This window comes from Panthera leo, chromosome C1, assembly GCF_018350215.1.
Source record: "Panthera leo isolate Ple1 chromosome C1, P.leo_Ple1_pat1.1, whole genome shotgun sequence".
Lineage (NCBI taxonomy): Eukaryota > Metazoa > Chordata > Mammalia > Carnivora > Felidae > Panthera > Panthera leo.
Window position 1 is genome coordinate 194,089,962 of NC_056686.1, and position 20,153 is coordinate 194,110,114.

Genomic DNA, 20,153 nt, shown 5'->3' on the forward strand with positions numbered 1-20,153 from the left:
ACTGTTCCAAAATAAAAGTCACTGTTTTGGTATCTATAAATATACCAATATATTGAAACTAAAGGATGATAAATGATTCTGTGTTCTACTATAAATTAAACTGGGATGGTATCTGTTGAAAAGCCCAAGTGCCAGTAGATAAGAGAAACAACCACATTCTCTTTTTTTTTTAATGTTTATTTATTTATTTTTTTGAGAGAGAGAGAGCACAAGAGAGAGCAAGCTGGGGAGGGGCAGAGAGAGAGGGAAAGAGAAATCCCAAGCAGGCTCTGTGCTGTCAGCATAGTCTGAAGTGGGACTCGAACTCAAGACCTGAGCCCCAGAAACCAAGAGTCAGACGCTTAACCAACTAAGGCACCCAGGCACCTGATAAGCCACCACATTCTCTAGCTGGAGTTGGGCAAATGAATGCTCAGTTTGAGTCATAGTGGATCCAAGGCAATAAGGCAAGAGGGCTTCCTGCTTCCACTAAAAGCACTCATCACCGTTTCATAGAGACTCTTCATAAGCTTTTGTTTGAAGAAATGATTCCACTGCTTAGAAATAGGTTTAGGGGAGGGTGGTAGAAAACATTTGCATTGTATATTATATTTATTTTTCCCTTTCAAAGTCAATGATCTCTAACTGCTATTAATGTTTTTCTAGTATAATAACAAAACTATTGCTGTCTCAATTTGAAAGCAATTATTTTTTATTTATTTATTTATTTTAGAATTTTAGGGAAAAACCAAACACCAAGGTTTCTAGAATCAGAAAATCTTTGCCTTTTAGCTATATAAAAATTAAAAGTTAAGCCTATACTGGACAATTTTAGAATCTTTGAATTCAAAGATTTCTCCTATCATTGTACTAATCTCATATATGATTTCTCTTTCAACAGAGAGAACATATAAAAACATGTTTAGCATTTCCTCCCTTTCCAGGTTGCATTTTATCTTGAGTAGATTTAAAAGCAGATTAGTTGTAATAGGATTCCAGGATGTGGGCAGATGTCTACTTGTCACGGATGATCTCTCTTGCAATCAGCTCCTTCATTATTTCATTGGTACCACCATAGATTGGCTGAGCGCGGGCATCCACATAAGCTCTAAGTAAAATCAGAAGATTGAATGAATAAATAAAAGATATTGGAAGTTATAAGTTTTGTCTCAGCAGGAAACTATTGATTCCTTTAAAGTATTCATTTAATGAAATCCAAAAAATAAAAGTTCTCTATAAATTACTTTTTTTTTCAGTATGGCATTCATCCTAGATTTGTATAATTATCAAATTCTATTAAGGTACTGATCATTTGTACAGCTTTTAGTTTGCTTGATGTTTAGATTACAATTTAGATTACAATTTCAAAATAACATTAAAAAATGTTTATTTATTTTTGAGAGAGAGGGAGCATGAGCAGGGAAGGGACAGGGAGAGAGGGAGAGAGAATCCCAAGCAGGCTCTGAGCCATCAGCACAGAGCCCGATGCAGGGCTTGAATTCACGAACCTTGAGATCATGACCTGAGAAGAAACCAAGAGTTGGTCGCTTAACTGACTGAGCCACCCAGGAACCCCAATAATAACATTTATTAGTATGTTTCATTTGATTTAATTTTGTAAACTTTAGCACATATACTAGCATTCTAAAAAAGGCTGTTTCAGATTTAGAGTGGATAGAATGTCTCAATTTCTTATTATCTTTAATGTTTCCTTAAAAATGTTGAAATCCACTGGTTTTATAGGAAACAAAAGAGAAAAGAAAGTATCTATTTTCTAACATCCCTTAGATTTCACCACCACTGCTGCCATCAGGAGTATAAATCGATGCTTTAGAAAATATTACTTCCCACAAAGTTAACAAGTAACTTATTTTTTAGAAATGGTTAATAGTCATTCCAGTAATGTATGACATTAAAATACTGAGTAGCTGAGTTTACTCACACACACACACACACACACACACACACACACACACACGTTACCAGGAATTCACTTTCGGTAGCAAAGATAGCAACCGTGATACTGTATAGTTGTTTTTACCTTTTCTCATTTCATTTTATCCTCTCAACTCCAGCATCAGGAAGGATAAATATTATTATTGTTTTGTAGGTAAGGGAACTGAGATGCAGCGTAGTTAATACACATATTAATTAATGGTTGTTATTTAGTGATCACATAACAGATAATTGACAGGCTGGATTGAGAAGGTAGGTATCCTGCCACTTTGGCAAGTATCTTTTTTATTATATCATAGTATTTTCATTGGCCCAAGCATGTAGGATTAGTTATTGAGCTTTGGACTCAAATTCAAAGGCATTTTTTTTTTCAAGCATAGAATCTATTTTTGGTTTTTGCTTTTTATTTTTTAATGTTTTTTTAATTTAACATTTGAGACAAATTAAATATGCTGGCTCTCTAGGAACATGACCAATACTGGACTCTTCATATTCTTCATGGTACCTTATAAAAAGTAAGCATTCAGTAAATATTTACTGACTTAGTGTATTACCAAGGAATTTTAGAGTCTCAATACCTACTTTTTGTTGAAACTTGGAATCTAAAGACATTTGTATTTTCAAGTATATATATTTTTTCTTTTGAACAGATTTCATTGTTGCTCACAAAATCCAGCACTTGCAGATGGAGAATCTACGTGGCACTTTGGCCTACTTCAGCAATCTCAACGCTATCAGACATTTTTGGATTGGATTGGGCTTTTTTTTTTCTTTTTTTCACATTAAAGAAATTCCAATGGAGTAGGTAATGAAAGAGATCAGTAGACCTTTTATAGGTTACTAATTAAATTCAGTCATCAACTAAAATTAACAGAGAAAGGCAGCAGAAGGAATGTTTAACCACACAGTGATGGAGCTCTGTATCTCAGGCTATTCTTCCTAGCATGGCAGAGAGGTCTTGAAACGGCAATGCTTAAGCCTCACCTCTTACAGGCCCCAAGCCTAATGAGTAAGAGTGAAATAAGTTCACTAGCTTAAGACCAGTTATTTAAAAAAAAACAACAAGAACAAAATGAAACAAAGCAAAAAAGCAAAAAAAAAAAAAAAAAAGCACCTGTTTTATCTGCAAAATCAAGACTCAGCAACACACACACATAAATACACAAATAAAATAGCTTAATCCGAGGATATAAGAAACACCATTAGAGTGATTTTTTTTCCTATCAAATCAAAATCTGTGCACTGCAACCACATAACCCCTAATGTGTCTAATCAGCCTTTGATATTATCTACTACTCTATCTCTTGTCAACTTATGAAAAGTTCTTTCCTTGTATCTCTGGGGTGAGAAATAGCAGTCTAGTTTAAAAGTTCATACAATCTTTGAACTAACAAACCAGCCAAGAAGGGGATTATTATTCTTGAAAGGAAATATAAGTCTCTCAAATTGAAACCAGGGATTTCAAATAAGCCATCAAGCTACAATTTTTGCTTGCTACTGACCTGAAGGAATCGCCTCTAAGAAAACACAGAGCAAGACTTACTCTGCGCTCTAATCTTAAGTCATGTGGATGGGTGACCCCTCACCTCATGTATCTTCCTTAGAACCCGAACTAGACTAGACAAACTAATCCACTACATGTTTACATTTCCAGCAGCGGTTGGAACAACACATTTAAGTATAAAAATAGTACATTCATTATGATTTGACTTTCTTAGCATTGTGAATATTGTGAATAAGATGGATTAATACTATGAATAAAACATGAAAATGCACAGAAAAAAATTCCAGTGATGATTTAATTTGTGCTAGCATAACTCAGTGTTTACTTCTGATTTCATGACTACACAAAGATAAAAAAAAAAATCTGCTTTTGATTAAGGCTCGTTTGAAGTAGTTCTGAAAGGATATACCAAAATCCAAGTCCAAGGATTGCCAAAAAAAGAAATATATAAATAAAATCATTTAGTTACTTCACGTCTACATTCCCAAAGAAAGGAAAAGCCCTAGTTGTTGCTGAGTTTTTATAAAGGTTATAAATTATACACACCCTGTGATTAAAGCTTTCTGAACTAATTTTACAGAAAATTAGCAGATTATATCTATGCTGCAGTTTCTGTTCTTAATTTAACTTAACTAAAATGTTTATTTTCCTCATTAAAGACCATAAATGTATCAAATGTTTCCAATTATGTTTGCCAAAATGATAAATGTCAAAGTCAGTTTGAATACTAATTTGATAATTTTCCCTTTAGATGGTATGTATTTACATTAAAATTAGAATAGAAAAAGTTTTTTTTTTTTAAGTTTATTTATTTTTGCAAGGAAGAGAGAGTGTGTGTGCACAGGGAAGCAGCAGAGAGAGAGGGAGAGAGAGAGACAGAGAGAGAGAGAGAGAGAGAGAGAGAGAATCCCAAGCAGGCTCTGCACCATCAGCACAGAGCCCAATGCAGAGCTTGATGTGGGGCTTGATGTGGGGCTTGAACTCACCAACCATGAGATCATGACCTGAGTCAAAGTTAGACACTTAACCAACAGAGCCACTAGGAAAAAAAAAAAACAAACCAAACCAAAACAAAACAAAAAACAAAAAAACCTAGAAAACACTAAAAAAAACTAAAAACAAAAACAAAAAAATCTAAAAACTAGAAAAAGTTTTTAGAGGCCCATAGCATCCATAGTCTCAGATTCAGAACTAAACCAGACCTGTCTCCATATAGTAAAACTTCTTTAAGTAAGTTTTATAAACTGAAAATATTGTTAAATTAGAGGAAAGGTTTATTTTCTAGAGCGATGACGAGAAATGTCAAGGGGAAGAGGGAAAGAAGAGATTATGGAAGTGGAGAAAGAAATATAGAAGAGGATGCTGCCTAGTGACAAACCAGTACTGCTCCAAACTAATAAGAATATTCATGTGTAAGAGAGTAAAAAAGGGTGCATTTAATTTCTTTGGAAGGAAATAAAAATTATATCTGGAAAAAATTATTACTTTTAACTTGTTTTTTAGAGAAAATAATCAAATGCTTAAGATATGACAACTTAGATCTTTTTCATGTGCAAGTTTTTTCCTAAAGTGCCTTTTTTTTTACTTTTAAAAAGTGATATTTTTAAAAGAAGACATATAAATGACCAACGGTATATGAATAAATGCTCACTGTCACCAGTCATCAGGCAAATACAAATCAAAACCACAAGGAGATACCACCTCACACCTGTGAGGATGGCTATTAACAAAAAACAAAGGCCAACAAGTGTTGGTGAGAATGTGGAGGAATTGGAACCCCTGCACACTGTTGGAGGGAATACAAAACAGGGCGGCTGTGATGGAAAATAGTATGGAGGTTCCTCAAGAAATTAAACAGAACTACCACATATCCTAAAATTCCACTTCTAGGCATTTATTGCAAAGAATTGAAATCAGGACCTGCAAGCGATATTAGCACTCACATGTTCATCGCAGTATTATTCACAATAGCCAAGATGTGGAAACAACCTAAGCGTCCACGGACAGACGAATGTATACGGAAAATGGAATGGAATACTAGTCAACCTTCAAACAGAAGGAAATTCTGCAATGTGTGACAACTTGGATGGACTTGAACATTCTGCTACGTGAAATAAGCCAGTCACTGAAAGACAAATACTACATGATTCCTACCTATAATGAAGTATCTAAAATAGCCGAATTCACAGAATCTAAGAGGTATGATGGTTGTCAGGAACAAAGGAAGGGGATAATGGGGAATTATTAATCAATGGGCATAGGGTTTCAGTTAAGCAAGATGAATAGGCCTTAGAGATCTGCAGCACAACGTTGTACCTACACTTAACAGTACAGCATGGCGGGGCGCCTGGGTGGCTCAGTTGGTTAAGCATCTGACTCTTGATTTCGGCTCAGGTCATGATCTCACAGTTCTTGAGTTCAAGCCCTGCATAAGGCTCTGTGCTGATAGTGCAGAGCCAGCTTGGGATTCTCTCCCTCCTCTCTCTCTGACCCTCCCCTGCTGACATGCACGTGTACTTTCTCTCTCTCTCTTTCAAAATAAATAAACATTTAAAAAAATACAGTATGCGACACATAAAAATTTATGAAGAGGGTAGATCTCATGTTAAATGTTCTTGCCAGAGTAAAATAAAATAAAATAAAATAAAATAAAATAACTAATAGCCAATGCAAATTAAAGGAAGAATAATAACCTATTTTCTATGCATTATGTTAGCACAAAGTTTAAAAAGCAAGAACATTCATAGTTTAGGAGGATAAGTTATCCTCAGACTTTTTTCATTTGAGTAAGAGTTGCTACTAACTGGAGAAAATGATTGGGCAATGTACTAAAATTTAAAATGTGCATATTTTTGAAATAGCAATACTACTTTTGGAATTCTGTCCCATTGTAATCGAAAACACATGTATCTAAGACAAACGCATAAAGGTGTTCTGTCGCAGCATTCATTGCTTGTCATAGCAAAAAAGTAGAAATAACCAGATTATGGTTAAGCAATAAAATACAATATTCAACTATAACAAAAGTGATATTAGTCCTGTAAAACGATTCAAATAAAGCCAAGTTTTATTATATACTGATCTCTTCCCTTTCTTTAAAAGCGATAAAATCCTTTCTTTAAAAGGTTATCAGGTGGGCTGATAACCTGAAGCTGTTTCATCTGGTTGAACACACTCTGTAGTCAGCTGACAAATGCAAAGATTTTGCATCTCTTTTCCCTCTACACTCAATGCACAAAGTACAGTAAAGAAATTTTCCTTTTTCTTCACATCATCCAGAAGTGCGTACCACAACAGCCATACTCACTTTGTAATCGGGTACTCCCACATGTATCCCCAGGCTCCATGGAGCTGGACACAGTCATAAGCTACAGTGTTTTGTAACTCACTTGCCCTGGATGACCAAAATGAAAAGCAAAAAAGGAACATTTGAAATGGGTTTTCGCGAGGTGCTTCACAATCAGGAAACAAATAATTTATGACTGTTTAAATACATACATTTATCAAACAATTACAATTAGACATATTAGCCAACAAGAGAAGACTGATATAAATTACATATGCAATAAACTTCTGGAAAATTTTCATGTAATGAATACTTTCTGCATCAGTTGGTTCTGGCTGGGTTTTTGTTAAAGCTAGAAATAAAAAGTGGAAAGCATAGTCTATTAGGTTTTGGGCTACTTTAGGCTTGAGAAGGACATAATAAAAACTTGAATTTTGTCTAATTTATTTAAATTCTCCATATAATCTCAGTTAAATGTACAGTTATACAGCCATCTATTTTCTTTTGCCTTGTGATACGTCTTTTTCTCCAAAGATGCCACTTCTACCCGAAAGTTGCAATTCTGAATTTCAGTAACTGTGAAAAAACTTTTTTAGAGTTTTTCAGAAATAAACTGAAAGTAAAAGTAAAAACCTAAAAAGTACTATTAAAGTACATACCATCATATAGGAAACTTTTAAAAGATTACTTGGGTATTATTATTCCCAAAGTATATGTATATTAATATGAAACACTTGAGAAATATTCTTGTTTGGTCTCATCACAGTAATTTTAACTACCATTAAAATTCATAAGATAACTGGTAGGGATTTTATTCATCTCAACATAAAAATATAAGTTCAAAATTCTTTTCACCCCATTTTTCTTTTTTTTCTTTTTTAATTAGAGATTCCTTTTCATGTTTATTTAGTTTTGAGAGAGAGAGAGAGAGAGCAAGCAGAAAAGGGGCAGAGAAAGAGGGAGACACAGAATCTGTAGCAGGCTCCACGCTGTCAGCACAAAGCCCGACATGGGGCTCAAACCCACGAACTGTGAGATCATGACCTGGGCCAAAATCGGACACTCAACCAAATGAGCCACCCAGGCATCTCATTTTTCCCTTAAAAAATTTTTTTTTTAATATTTATTTATTTTTGAGAGACAGACATAGTGTGAGTTGGGGAGGGGCAGAGAGAGAGGGAGACACAGAATCCAAAGCAGGCTCCAGGCTCTGAGCTGTCAGCACAGAGCCAGATGTGGGGCTTGAGCCCACAAATCGTGAGATCATGACCTGAGCTGAAGTCTGGCACTTAACCGACTGAGCCACCCAGGTGCCCCTCCTTTTTCTTTATTTTTTTTAACCTCTGCCCACAACATGGGACTTGAGCTCATGACCCTAAGATCAGGAGTTGCATGCTCTACTGACTGAGCCAGCCAGGCTCCCCTAAAAGTATTTTTCAATAATGGGAAACCTAAAGCAAAAGTAAGCATAGACACATTTGCCTATTTTAAATAATTTTTAACTCTCAGCAATAGCCAAACTATGGAAAGAGCCCAAGTGTCCATTGATTGATGAATGATAAAGATGTAGTATATTTATATAATGGACTATTACTCAGCCATTAAAAATAATGAAATCTTGCCATTTGCAACAACGTGGATGGAGCTAGAGAGTATTATGCTAAGCGAAATAAGTCAGAGAATGACAAACACCATATGATTTCACTCTTATGTGGAATTTAGATACATGTGGGAAACAGATATACATATGGGAAGGGGGGAAAAAAGAGAGAGAGAGAGGGAAGCGAACCATAAGAGACTCTTCATGATAGAGAACAAACTCAGGGATCGATGGAGGGTGGTGGGTAGGGGATGGGTTAAATGGCTGATAGGTATTAAGGAGGGCATTTGTTATCATGAACACCGGGTGTTACATGTAAGTAATAAATCACTAAATTACACTCCTGCAATCAACATTACACTATATGTTAACTAATTAGAATTTAAATAAAAATTTGGGAAAAAAATAAAATAACTTTTAACTCAAGCCATAAGACAGGTGAGGATGTTTCTAAAAAGTACAGCAACAATATAATGATTAACAGGTAAGACTCAGGAGGCAACAATATTTGGAATTCTATAAATTTTTGTATTTTGCAAGTATTTTAGTGAAATATTCACTGGGTATAACTAGCTGCTTCCTCTCCTTCAATGTGAAGTAACAGTATGTCTATAAACTTGGTGTTTTTAAGAACAATGAGGTTAATAGCTATCTGAATATTTTTTTCTAAAAATACCTTACCTAAAAAATTTTTACACTTTTCTAACTAGTCACAGGATTTGCTATAAATGTACATGTAAAATATCTCCCCCTAAAAGAAGTTCCCAGTAATTCCACATCAGTTCCAACCTGGCAGTTTTATTATTTTGGAATCATTTCATAAAGAACTATTCTGCATACTTCTCCACTCTAGTTCTGACTGAACTGAACACAGGTTAATGAATAATGACAGGAATTTTCTTCTAAGTTATTTTTGGGCTAATGAGATATGAGAATGTTTGTTTTTAAAACAGAGGAAACCAAACCCATTTTCAGTATCTGATTTAAACAATGTTCTTGCATCTTAAAATACACAAAGGCCTTATAGGAGTCTCTTTTCAATTAACTCATCTTTAATACAATTGCTGTTCATCTTTAATACAAATGAAAGTTCTTTCCAAATTTAATAGGACACTTTCCCTTTCACTTAATAGAGCATGTGCAACTTCTGATTGGATAATCAATTTTTCAGAAATTTTTCTTAGATCTGGACACATTTTAAAATCAAAAATGGAGTCTAATCTACTCATTTCAGAGATATCAAAATGTTGGCCCAGAGAGAATTGTTAATATTTTTAAGTGTATTTATTTTGAGAGAGAGAGAGAGAGAGAGAGAGAGCGAGCACAAGAAGAGGAGGGGCAGAGAGAGAGGGAGAGTGAGGATTCCAAGCAGGCTCCAAACTGTCAGCACAGAGCCCAACTCGGGGCTCAAACTCATGAACTGTAAGATCATGACCTGAGCCAGAATTAAAAGTTGGACACTTAACCGAATGGTCACCCAGATGCCCCAACCCAGGGAGAATTAAATTTAATTATAGTTATTTAATGAAAGAATTGGGATTCAATCTCAGGACTCTAAGTGGTGCTGTTCTTTTGTGGTCTCACTATACTGCCACTCATCAGATAATTTGAAATTAAACTACTACTTGAATGAGTTAATCAGTCATCCTACTTCAATACCTTAATATCTTACTCTCTTTTTTAAATGTTTATTTATTTTAATGTTTATTTATATTTGAGAGAGAAAAAGAGAGAGAGCATGCACGCATTAGTGGGGGAGGGGCAGAGAGAGAGGGAGACACAGAATCTGAAGCAGGCTCCAGGCTCTGAGCTGTCAGCACAGGGCCTGATGTGGGGCTCAAACTCACAAACTATGAGATCATGACCTGAGCCATTAACTGCCTGAGCCACCTAGAGGCCCCAAATGTTTATCTATTTCTGAGAGAGAGAGAGAGAGAGAAAGAGAGAGACAGAGAGACAAAGTTCAGAAAGCGTGTGTGGAGTTGGGGAGAGGCAGAGAGAGAAGGGAACGGAGGATCCAAAGGTACCTCTGTGCTGACAGCAGAGAGCCCAATGCAGGGCTCGAACTCTCAAACCTTGAGATCATGACCTGAGCCGAAGTCAGACTCTTAACTGACTGCGCCACCCAGGCGCCGCAATATCTTATTCTCAATTGCAAGCTAAAAGTTAAATCAACTTGAGTAATTTTTAGCACACTATAAATAGGCTTAATGGGGCCTTTCAGCGTTTTTTAAAAAGTTGGTTCCTACTGTTAGTTTTCATTTTCACAGCCTTCTTCTTTTAAGACCCTCAAGATTGAGTTTAAAGTTGGAAGAATTCCATAACAGTCTGCAAACACCACATTTTAATTACTGAGGCACGCATACCAATATTTCGCCATGGCAGCAGTGGCAGAGTCCAGACGTTTCTTTTCATGCAGCTGGAGACAGCTGTCCACAAAAGCTCTGGTTACACAAATGTGTGTTTTTAATTCTGCCAGCTTATGCTGCACTGTCTTGAGTTTAAAAGAAATGAAAGGGGGAAAAAAAGTGAGCATACTAAAAGAGCACATTTTTAGTCACCTAGCATATCTAAAATTATATAATAAAAGACCTTTAGAGCAAAACAAAGGTGGAATTACTGTTTGTTTGTTTGTTTGTTTTTTTACTCTCCAAAAGAGGCAAATATTAACTAAATGGCTTAAATTTAAAACCCAGAATACTCATCACCACTAAGGAAAGTTGTACTAGAAGATGGAAAAAAAAAAAAAAAAAGATAAATGATAAATAACATCTCATGTTTTAGATTAAAAAGTTTAGACCATTTAGGGAAACTGCCTGAAAACCAGCATGACTTTAATAGGTGAGCACCATCTTGTGGTATAGTCCTTTAAGTACAGCTGTTAAAAACACATTTTCCTCTGGAATCTAAAACCATGAAGAATTTCTCTCTCTCTCTCTCTCTCTCTCTCTCTCTCTCTCTCTTCTATTTTAGAGAGTGAGAGAGAACTGAGGAGAGGGGCAGAGAAAGAGACAGAGGGAGAGAGAGAGAGAATCTTAAGCAAGTTCCATGCTCAGCATACAGCCTGACTCAGGGCTCCATCCCACGACCCTGGGATCATTACCTGAGTCAAAATCAAGAGTGGGTTGCTCAACTGACTGAGCCACCCAGGCACCCCCCCATCCTTTTTTTTTTTTTAAGTATACATATTTTTTTAATTAAGTATATATATTTCTCTATTCTGATTCTTTGTTCTAGAGTAAAATAACAAAGTAACAAGCTGGAAAGACAACATTAAAAACATTAATTAAACATTATTTTATATTGGGAAGTAGTTAATCTAGATCAATAGAATGCAGTAGAAGAACAACATCAGCACTCAAGAGATCAAAGTCGTATGCTTCGGCCTCTTCCACCTCTCTCCACCCTCCCCCACTGACCCCCCTCAATAGCTAGTCTCTAACTTGAACTGAATGGTCTGGAATGGTCAACAACGTCAACATATTATACTTTCTCTTGCCAGCCACAGACAACCTATAGCAGCCTTGGAAATCATTCTATCTAGACTATTCTCAAGTGTTCTTGACTGCTTTCATTTCAATCAAATATTTTTACATTCCAGATTCTTGGCTCCCACACCTTAAATTCTGAGTTTACATTTGGTCTCTTTGGCACCAACTTTTGAACCTCCTTCAGGAAACTGACTTGATTTTGACATATTGGCTTTCCACTTTGAGTAACTCCCCAAAATACACCCCATTCTAGTTGACCTCTCAAGTTCAAGGCCCAGGACTGGTCAGCTGGCTTTCCCTTCCTTATGAAAATACAGGCAGAAACAGAGTTTTGATCATTCTGCTATGGGATTTATAAGTGAGACCTTCACTGTGGCTAAAAAAAAGCATGGAAGTTAGTGAAAAAGGTTGCACAGTTCAACTCAAACAAGACATTAATATGCCCCACCTATGTACTGGCAAGTTCAAAACCAAGATTGAGTTCCTAATAGGAAGGCTTCAGGGACCAGATTCTCATGAGGATGCTGGCCCTGCCTGCCATTCGTACTGGTTATAGCAATTCTCAAACCACAAAACTGAACCTTTCAACATCATTGTAGTGGGGACAGTTTGGGAACTTTCCATTTCTAGAAAAGGAATATAATAAGACCGTGGACCAGGCAAAACCAGGGTGTCAGGAGGAGTAGGAACTCTGAGGGACAGATTCCTCAGAGGTCTATCAATATAACTACCATACTAATGAAAAACCCAATTGACTGCCTTTCCCTTGGCTTTATTCCATCCTGTTCTAGAAACAGACAATATAGCTGGCACCTAATGGTTCTAAAACCAAACAGTAGGATGGCTGATGCCACACATTTTCCACCTCTGTATCCTGGCCTCTAATTCAGAACATGCTGGGTCACATCAAAACTTTCTTCCCCTCTCACTCTTTCCTTACATTGTCTATCTTCCTTTCTATCCATTTATATGTAATTAGGCCAAATCTCTACACAATAAATCAGCAAAGAGTTTCCCACCTCTGCCAAGATTACTCATAGAAAATCTAGAGAAAGAACAAGAAAAAAAAAGTGGGGAAATATTCTATACATTGAAAACAGATGAGTATATATTCCCTCTGAGTCGACTCCTGGCTTCGTTCAAGGACACCAACCATTATACTTCATTTGGAAGATAAGGGAGAATCTGACAAGTGTCCAGATAGTTTTGTCCTCTCCCTATTGTGATGGCACACTTGAAAATTTATGTACTATTTACAGTATGAAGGAATCAAGATCTCTAAGCCCAATTCCCTTCCATGAGAGCTGTTTTTCTGGGAATTCTGGGAGCTTCCAGAAGCTGAAGTTAAATTTTAGACCAGGATGGGCTCATTTAGAACTCTTTCTTTTAAAAGAAAAATGAAAAAAAAAAAATTGTTTAATGTTTACCTATTTTGAGAGAGAGACAGAGACAGAGAGTGAGCGGGGGAGGGGCAGAGAGACAGAGAGAGGGAGACACAGAATCTGAAGCAGGCTCCAGGCTTCGAGCTGTCAGCACAGATCCCAATGCAGGGCTGGAACCCAGGAATCATAAGATCAAGACCTGAGCCAAAGTTGAACACTTAGCTGACTGACCCACCCAGGCGTTAAAGAACTCTTTCTTTAATTCGCTTAGTGAGGTCCACAGGTTTGAAGAAATTAATGCCTCCAAGAGTACATAATTTACTCTCTGGGGATAAACAGATTATATTTGCATATTCTTGGCATCACATTGGGTGTTACTATATAAAATTTGTCTGGGTTCTTCACCACAGACATTGTATCTAGCTTTCAGAAATTATTGTGTAATGGGTGGTGGCTAATAATTGTACCACACATTATTAGCAAGGTGTTTTTTGTGAATGATCAACACTTGTAACACTACTTTTAAACATTCATTACTAATCGCTAATAGATAATACTACAGCTAGCATTTAAAAAAAATTCCTCAAAACTTACTAAGTGCATCAGATCAAGTCTCTTTCAGAGTTCTGAATGACATTATTCTCAGAATCATGGAATTATAGAATTGGAATACACTTTGGAGAGGTTATTCAGCCCATATTCCATTTAAACAATACTGTTAATTGTACTGTAATATATTATGATTCAAATATAAAATATAACATCTTCGGTTTGCTACCTAATTTTATAATTAACCCCACACTCAAGGTCTTAAGAACAGGATAATTACATTTTGGAGGAATGTAAGGAAGAAGTATCATTTTTTTTTCCTCTCCTATCCTTTTCATAATATTCTGTGCCCTTAGACTCAAGAGCACATCCCACACAGGAAATAACTAAAGTTTGTCTTAGAAAAGAACATTACATTTTCACTTCATTGCCCATGGGTGAGGGAAGTGAGGAAAGAAAAAAGGTCTATCTACTTTCAATTTCTGGGTAGTAAAACTAGGATAGGAGTTAAGAGTGTACGTTCCAGGACCGCCTGAGTGGCTCAGTTAAGCGTCCAGCATCGGCTCAGGTCACGATCTCAGGGTTCCTGGGTCCCAGCCCCGTGTCGGGCTCTGTACTGACAGCTTGGAACCTGGAATCTGCTTCAGATTCTGTGTCTCCATCTCCTCTGCCCCTTCCCAGCTTGTGCTTTGTCTCTCTCTCTCTCTCTCTCTCTCAAAAATAAACATTTGAAGTATCTGGGTGGCTCAGTCGGTTAAGCATCTGACTCTTGGTTTTGTCTCAGGTCATGATCTTCCAGGTTTGTGAGTTCGAGCCCTTCATCGTTGGGATCTGCGCCGACAGCAGGGAGCTTGCTTGGGATTCTGTCTCCCTCTCTCTCTGCCCTTCCCCCACTCACGCTGTCTCTGTCTCTCTCAAAATAAATAAATAAACCTAAAAAATAAACATTAAAATTTAAGAAAAGATTTAAAAAAAAAGTGTAGTTTTCAGAGCTATAATGTCTGTGTAATCTTGGGAAACTTGCTTAACCTCTCCATGCCTCAATCTCTTTATCTGTAAAATGAAGGTAAAAAGAATGCTTATAAAGAGAGTTGTGAAGAAAAAAACAAGATAATCCATTTAGCACAGTGTCTAGTACATGGGAACAATGTAACAAATCAGTCATTATCATTACTTAATAACTGAATTTTACCATTTTATTATCTATTCCATGGAAAAATCATAAGATTTGACATCAAATATCTCCATATTTGAATGGATGAAAAGGAATAAAAATCTTATAATAATTGCAACTTAAGTATGGTTAGGTCTCTATTCTACAAAGAAAATGATTTTTTTTTGTGAAATGCACCGAAATGGTCAGAAAGGCCCCAAATGTTCAAAATTCAAGCATAACAAAGATAAAGGAAACTGAATAGTTAAATGATTGTAAAATGACATTTGGCTAAGTATAATACAACATTTAAAGGTCTTCTATTTCATATTAATAACTGGAACAATAGTGTACCAAGCTCTAGAATAGGAGGTGTAACCATATATTGGTCATTCATCTTCTTTGAATACATTCCTAGATTGACTATGAAAACATTCAAAGATCTTTATTTCAGTACAGCAGAAAGATTAGAAGAAATATCCCAGAAATCTGAGAACATAATAAATTTACTTGAAAAACCAGACTACAGGTAACATAGTACACTGGTGGAAGTGATACTACTGCCACCTAGTGACAGTTTGGTAAACTCCCTTTGAAAGACGGTAGTGCTTCATAAAATAGCGCTCGCTTTGAAAAAGATTAAAACTATATTCTCTCTTTTTGCTGTCAAAGTGTATGTATTTATTTAGTAAATATTAGTCAAATACACATATTACAGACTTTTTTCTTCTCTGGGAAAACATTATACCAATTTCCTATTTCCTTTATGGTCAAATGTCAAATCATATTTAACGTTCTGAGCTATAAACAACCTGGGTAATATCATAGTCATCTTTATTGTAATTTAATATGAATTCCATAAAAGGAGATGTAGATTTCCAAGGGGATGGAAAACATGCCTATTTGATTTACTTTTTATAGTGTCCATAACAGGGCCAAAGGCGTGAGGTGGTGATGGTTGGTTTTCAGAAGCAAAAGCTATTACAGGCACACTTTGTTTTATTGCTCTTTGCAGATGTTGCATTTTTTACAAATGAAAGGTCTGTGGCAAATCTGTGGAGCAAGTCAATTGGTGCCATTTTCCCAATAGCATTTGCTCACGTGTCTCTGCGTCATATTTTGGTAATTTTCACAGTATTTCAAACTTTTTCACTATCATATTTGTTATGGTGATCAGTGATCTTTGATGTTACTCGTCTTCTTGTTTTGAGGCACCATGAACCACGCCCATATAAGATGGCGAATTTGATCGATGCATGTGCGTGTTCTGACTGCTCCACTGGCCAGCCGTTCCCCATCTCTCCTTCTCCTTGAGCCTCCTTATTCCCTGAGACCCAACAATACTGAAATGAGACCAATTAATAACCCTACACTGGCTTCTAAGTGTCCAAGTGAAAGGAAGAGTCACACGTCTCTCACTTTAAATCAAAAGCTAGAAACGACTAAGCTTACTTATGTCAAAAGCCAAGATAGGCTGAAAGCCAGGCCTCTTGTGCCAGTTAGCCATGCTGTGAATGCAAAGGAAAAGTTCTTAAAGGAAATTAAAAGTGCTACTCCAGTGAACACATGAATGACAAAAAAGTGAAGAAGCCTTTTGCTGATATGGAGAAAGTTGTAGTGGTCTAAATAGAAGCTCTAACCAGCCACAACATCCTCTGAAGCCAACACCTAATCCAGAGCAAGGCCCTAACTCTCTTCAATTCTATGAAGGCTGAGAGAGGTAAGGAGCTTGAAGAAGTCTGAGGTTGGCAGAGGTTGGTTCATGAGGCTTAAGGAAAGAAGCCGTCTCCATAACGTAAATGTGCAAGGTGAAGCAGCAAGCGCTGATGCGGAAACTGAGGCAGGCTATCCAGAAATTCTAGCTAAGATAATTAACAAAGGTGGCCACACTAAACAACAGATTTTAAATGTAGATGAAACAGCCTTACATTGCAAGAAGATGACATCTAGGACTTTCACAGCAAGGAAGATGACAATACCTGGCTTCAAAGCTTCAAAGGACAGCTGACTTTCTTATTAGGGGCTATTGCAGCTGGTGACTTTAAGTTGAAGCCAATGTTCACTTACTATTCTGAAAATCCTAGGGCCTTTAAGAATTATGCTAAATCTACTGTGCCTCTGCTCTAGAACTGGAACAATAAAGTCTGGATGACAGTACATCTATTTACAACGTGTTTGGCTTATTGCATATTTTAAGCCCACTATTGAGATCTACTGCTCAGGAAAAAAATTCCTTTCAAATATTACTGTTCATTGACAATGCACCCGGTCACCCAAGAGTTCTGACTGAGATGGACAATGAGATTAATGCTGTTTTCATGCTTGCTAAGACAACATCCATTCTGCAGCCCATGCATTAAGGAGTAATTTTGATTTTCAAGTTGTATTATTTAAGAAATACATTGTATAAGGCTGTAGCTGTCATAGATAGTGATTCCTCTAGTGGATCCAGGCAAAGTAAATTGAAAACCTTCTGGAAAGAATCTACCATTCCAGATGCCATGAAAAACATTCATGATGCATAGGAAGAGGTTGAAATACTAACAATAACAGGAGTTTCAGAAGTTGATTCCAACCCTCCTGGATGACTCTGAGGGATTCAAGACTTCAGTGGAGAAAGTGACTGTGGGATGTTGTGGGAATAGCGAGAGAATTAGAATCGGGAGCCCACAGGTGCCTGGGTGGCTCAGTCAGTTGAGTGTCCAACTCTTGATCTTGGCTCAGGTCATGATCTCACAGTTCATGGGACTGAACCCCACATTGGGCTCTGCGTTGACAGCTTGGGATTCTCTTTCCCTCTCTCTCTCTGCCCCTCCCCTGCTTGTGCACACACCTCTCTCTCTCTCAAAAGAAATAAGCTTAAAAAAAAAAAAAGAAGTGGAGCCTGGAGATACGACTGAATTGCCACAATCTTATAATAAAACTTTAATTGATGAGGAGTTGCTTCTTATGGATGCATAAAAAAAAAGTGGTTTTCTTGAAATGGAACTACTCCTGGGGAAAATGCTGCGAAGATTGTGGAAAAGAAGACAAAAGATACAGAATATTACATAAATTTAGTTGATAAATTTAGTTGATAAAGCATCAGGTTTGAGAGGATTGATTTCAATTTTGAAAGAAGTTCTACTGTGTATAAAATGCTATCAAACAGCACTGCATGCTACAGAGAAATTGTTTGTTGAAGGAAGAGTCAGTTGATGTCGCAAGTTTTGTTGTTGTCTTTTAAAAAAGGCACAGCCACCCAGCCTTCAGCAACCACCACCCTGATCAGTCAGCATCCATCAACATGAAGGCAAGACCCTCCATCAGCAAAAGATTACCACTCACTGAAAGGTAGATGATGGCTAGCACTTTTTAGCAATAAAGTATTTTTTAATAAAGGTATGGACACCATTTAGACATAATGCTATTGCACACTTAACAGACTACAGTATAGTGTAAACACAACTTTTATATGCACTGGGAACACAAAAATTTCATTATTATCGCTTTATTGTGATATTCTGGAACAGAACCTGCAATACTTCCGAGGTATGCCTATAACGCACTTTGGGTAAAGTTCCAAAAGTCACAGAGTAATACCACTTCGTATTGCTAGCAGCTTATAGTGTGTATTTTCAGAATCACACCTATCAAATTACATTTCAGCATCTAACCTTTAGAAGGCAGTCAATACATATTTGCTCAGTGAAACAAAATGGAATAAGTTATGTATATCACTATTTCTCAAAGGGAGACTCTTGGCATTTTGAGTGAGACAATTAGTTGCTATAGGAAACTATCTCTGAATTACAGGACATTTAACCATACTGGCCTCCAGAGCACTAAATACCAAACACACCCCCAGTTGCTGTGTACCCCACCTCCTGAGGGGTTCTAAATGCCTGAGGGGAAGAGGGCAATCACTGAGAATCACTCATAGGTATAAATTAATGATATGCAAATTAAAAGGAATTTACAGTATAAAATCCTCACTCTGTTTTTGTATAAAGTCAATTCTTCTCACTATTTTTTAAATGTTTATTTATTTGTTTTGAGAGACAGAGAGAGAACACGAGTGGGGGAGAGGCAGAGAGAGAGAGGGAGAGAGAGAATCTCAAGCAGGCTCTGCACTGAAGTGTGGAGCCTGACCCAGGGCTCGAACTCCTGAACTGCAAGATCATGACCTCAGCCCAAATCAAGTATTAGATGCTTAACTGACTGAGCCACCCAGGCACCTCTAAAATCCTTACTCTTTTTAAAAATTTTTTTATTATTTTTTCCTTTAAGTTTATTTATTTATTTTGAGAGAGACGGAGCACAAGCTGAGGAGGGGCAGAGAGAAAAAGAGAATCCCCAGCAGACTCCGCAGGGTCAGTGCAGAGCCTGATGTGGGGCTTGAACTCACAATACTGTGTGATCGTGACCTGAGCCGAAGTCAGATTCTCAACTGACTGAGCTACCCAGGCAACCCTAAAATCCTTACTCTTAAGGAAATCACAATTTAGGAAAGTCAAGTCATACTGCTTTTTTAAAATGTTTTCTAAAGTGTGTGCCTCATGTTTACAGATTCAGAACAACTATTTTTGGATCTGTTATGCCAATAAGAAAGTTAGGATCTAAAGAAGCTTTTTCAGAATGGAAAAAAGTTACTTTGATGAACAACGGAATAGGTTCCCTTTATTGGAACAAAATAGAAGACGACATTACATAAGGCAAAAATAGCAAACTGTAATGAGTGCTAAATTTGCCAGGCAATATTCTGACCACTTTGTGTATATTATCTCAGCTAATCCTCACAGCAATTCTATAAGGTAGCTACGGATATCATTCACATCTTGCAAATAAGAAAATGTTTCCTAGAGAGATCACACAACCTGACTAGACCACGGAGATCCAAGTAGCTGAGCTAGGACTTAAAAATGACTGAAGTTAATTCCATAAAGCTGGTCCTCAAAGGCTACCAAAGTGTTTCATCTCCGCCTTGCCCTTCACAAAGCCCTTCATAAGCCATTCCACTTGAAACTGTTTAGGTAGATTTCCAACTCCAGGTTTTTTGCTGGCAAAATGTTGAAGCAACTTTATGGCTAAATTGTTTATAAACTTTTCTTTCATTTAAGAAGAAACTAGAGTCTAATATTTGATTGGCATGGTTAGTGATTATGGCCACCTTATGCTGAGTTTTTTGGCAAATACCTTAAACTTCCTTGCAAAACCTTAAACAATCATCCACCTTCTCTGTGTGTGATCATCAACAGCTAAATCCTTCTAGTA

At 36.8% G+C, this 20,153-nt stretch overlaps 1 protein-coding gene across 1 annotated transcript in view; it reads right to left on the reverse strand.

Moving 5' to 3' along the window:
• Nucleotides 1–305: 305 nt before the first annotated feature.
• ACADL (acyl-CoA dehydrogenase long chain) overlaps nt 306–20,153 on the reverse strand; it is a 51,633-nt gene continuing 31,785 nt past the window's right edge. The window contains exons 9-11 of the mRNA XM_042950021.1: nt 10,692–10,819; nt 6,747–6,833; nt 306–1,087 (exon numbers count right to left, since the gene is read on the reverse strand). Coding sequence (XP_042805955.1) covers nt 994–1,087; nt 6,747–6,833; nt 10,692–10,819 — 309 coding nt within the window. The 3' untranslated portion in view covers nt 306–993. The remainder of the gene's footprint in view (nt 1,088–6,746; nt 6,834–10,691; nt 10,820–20,153) is intronic.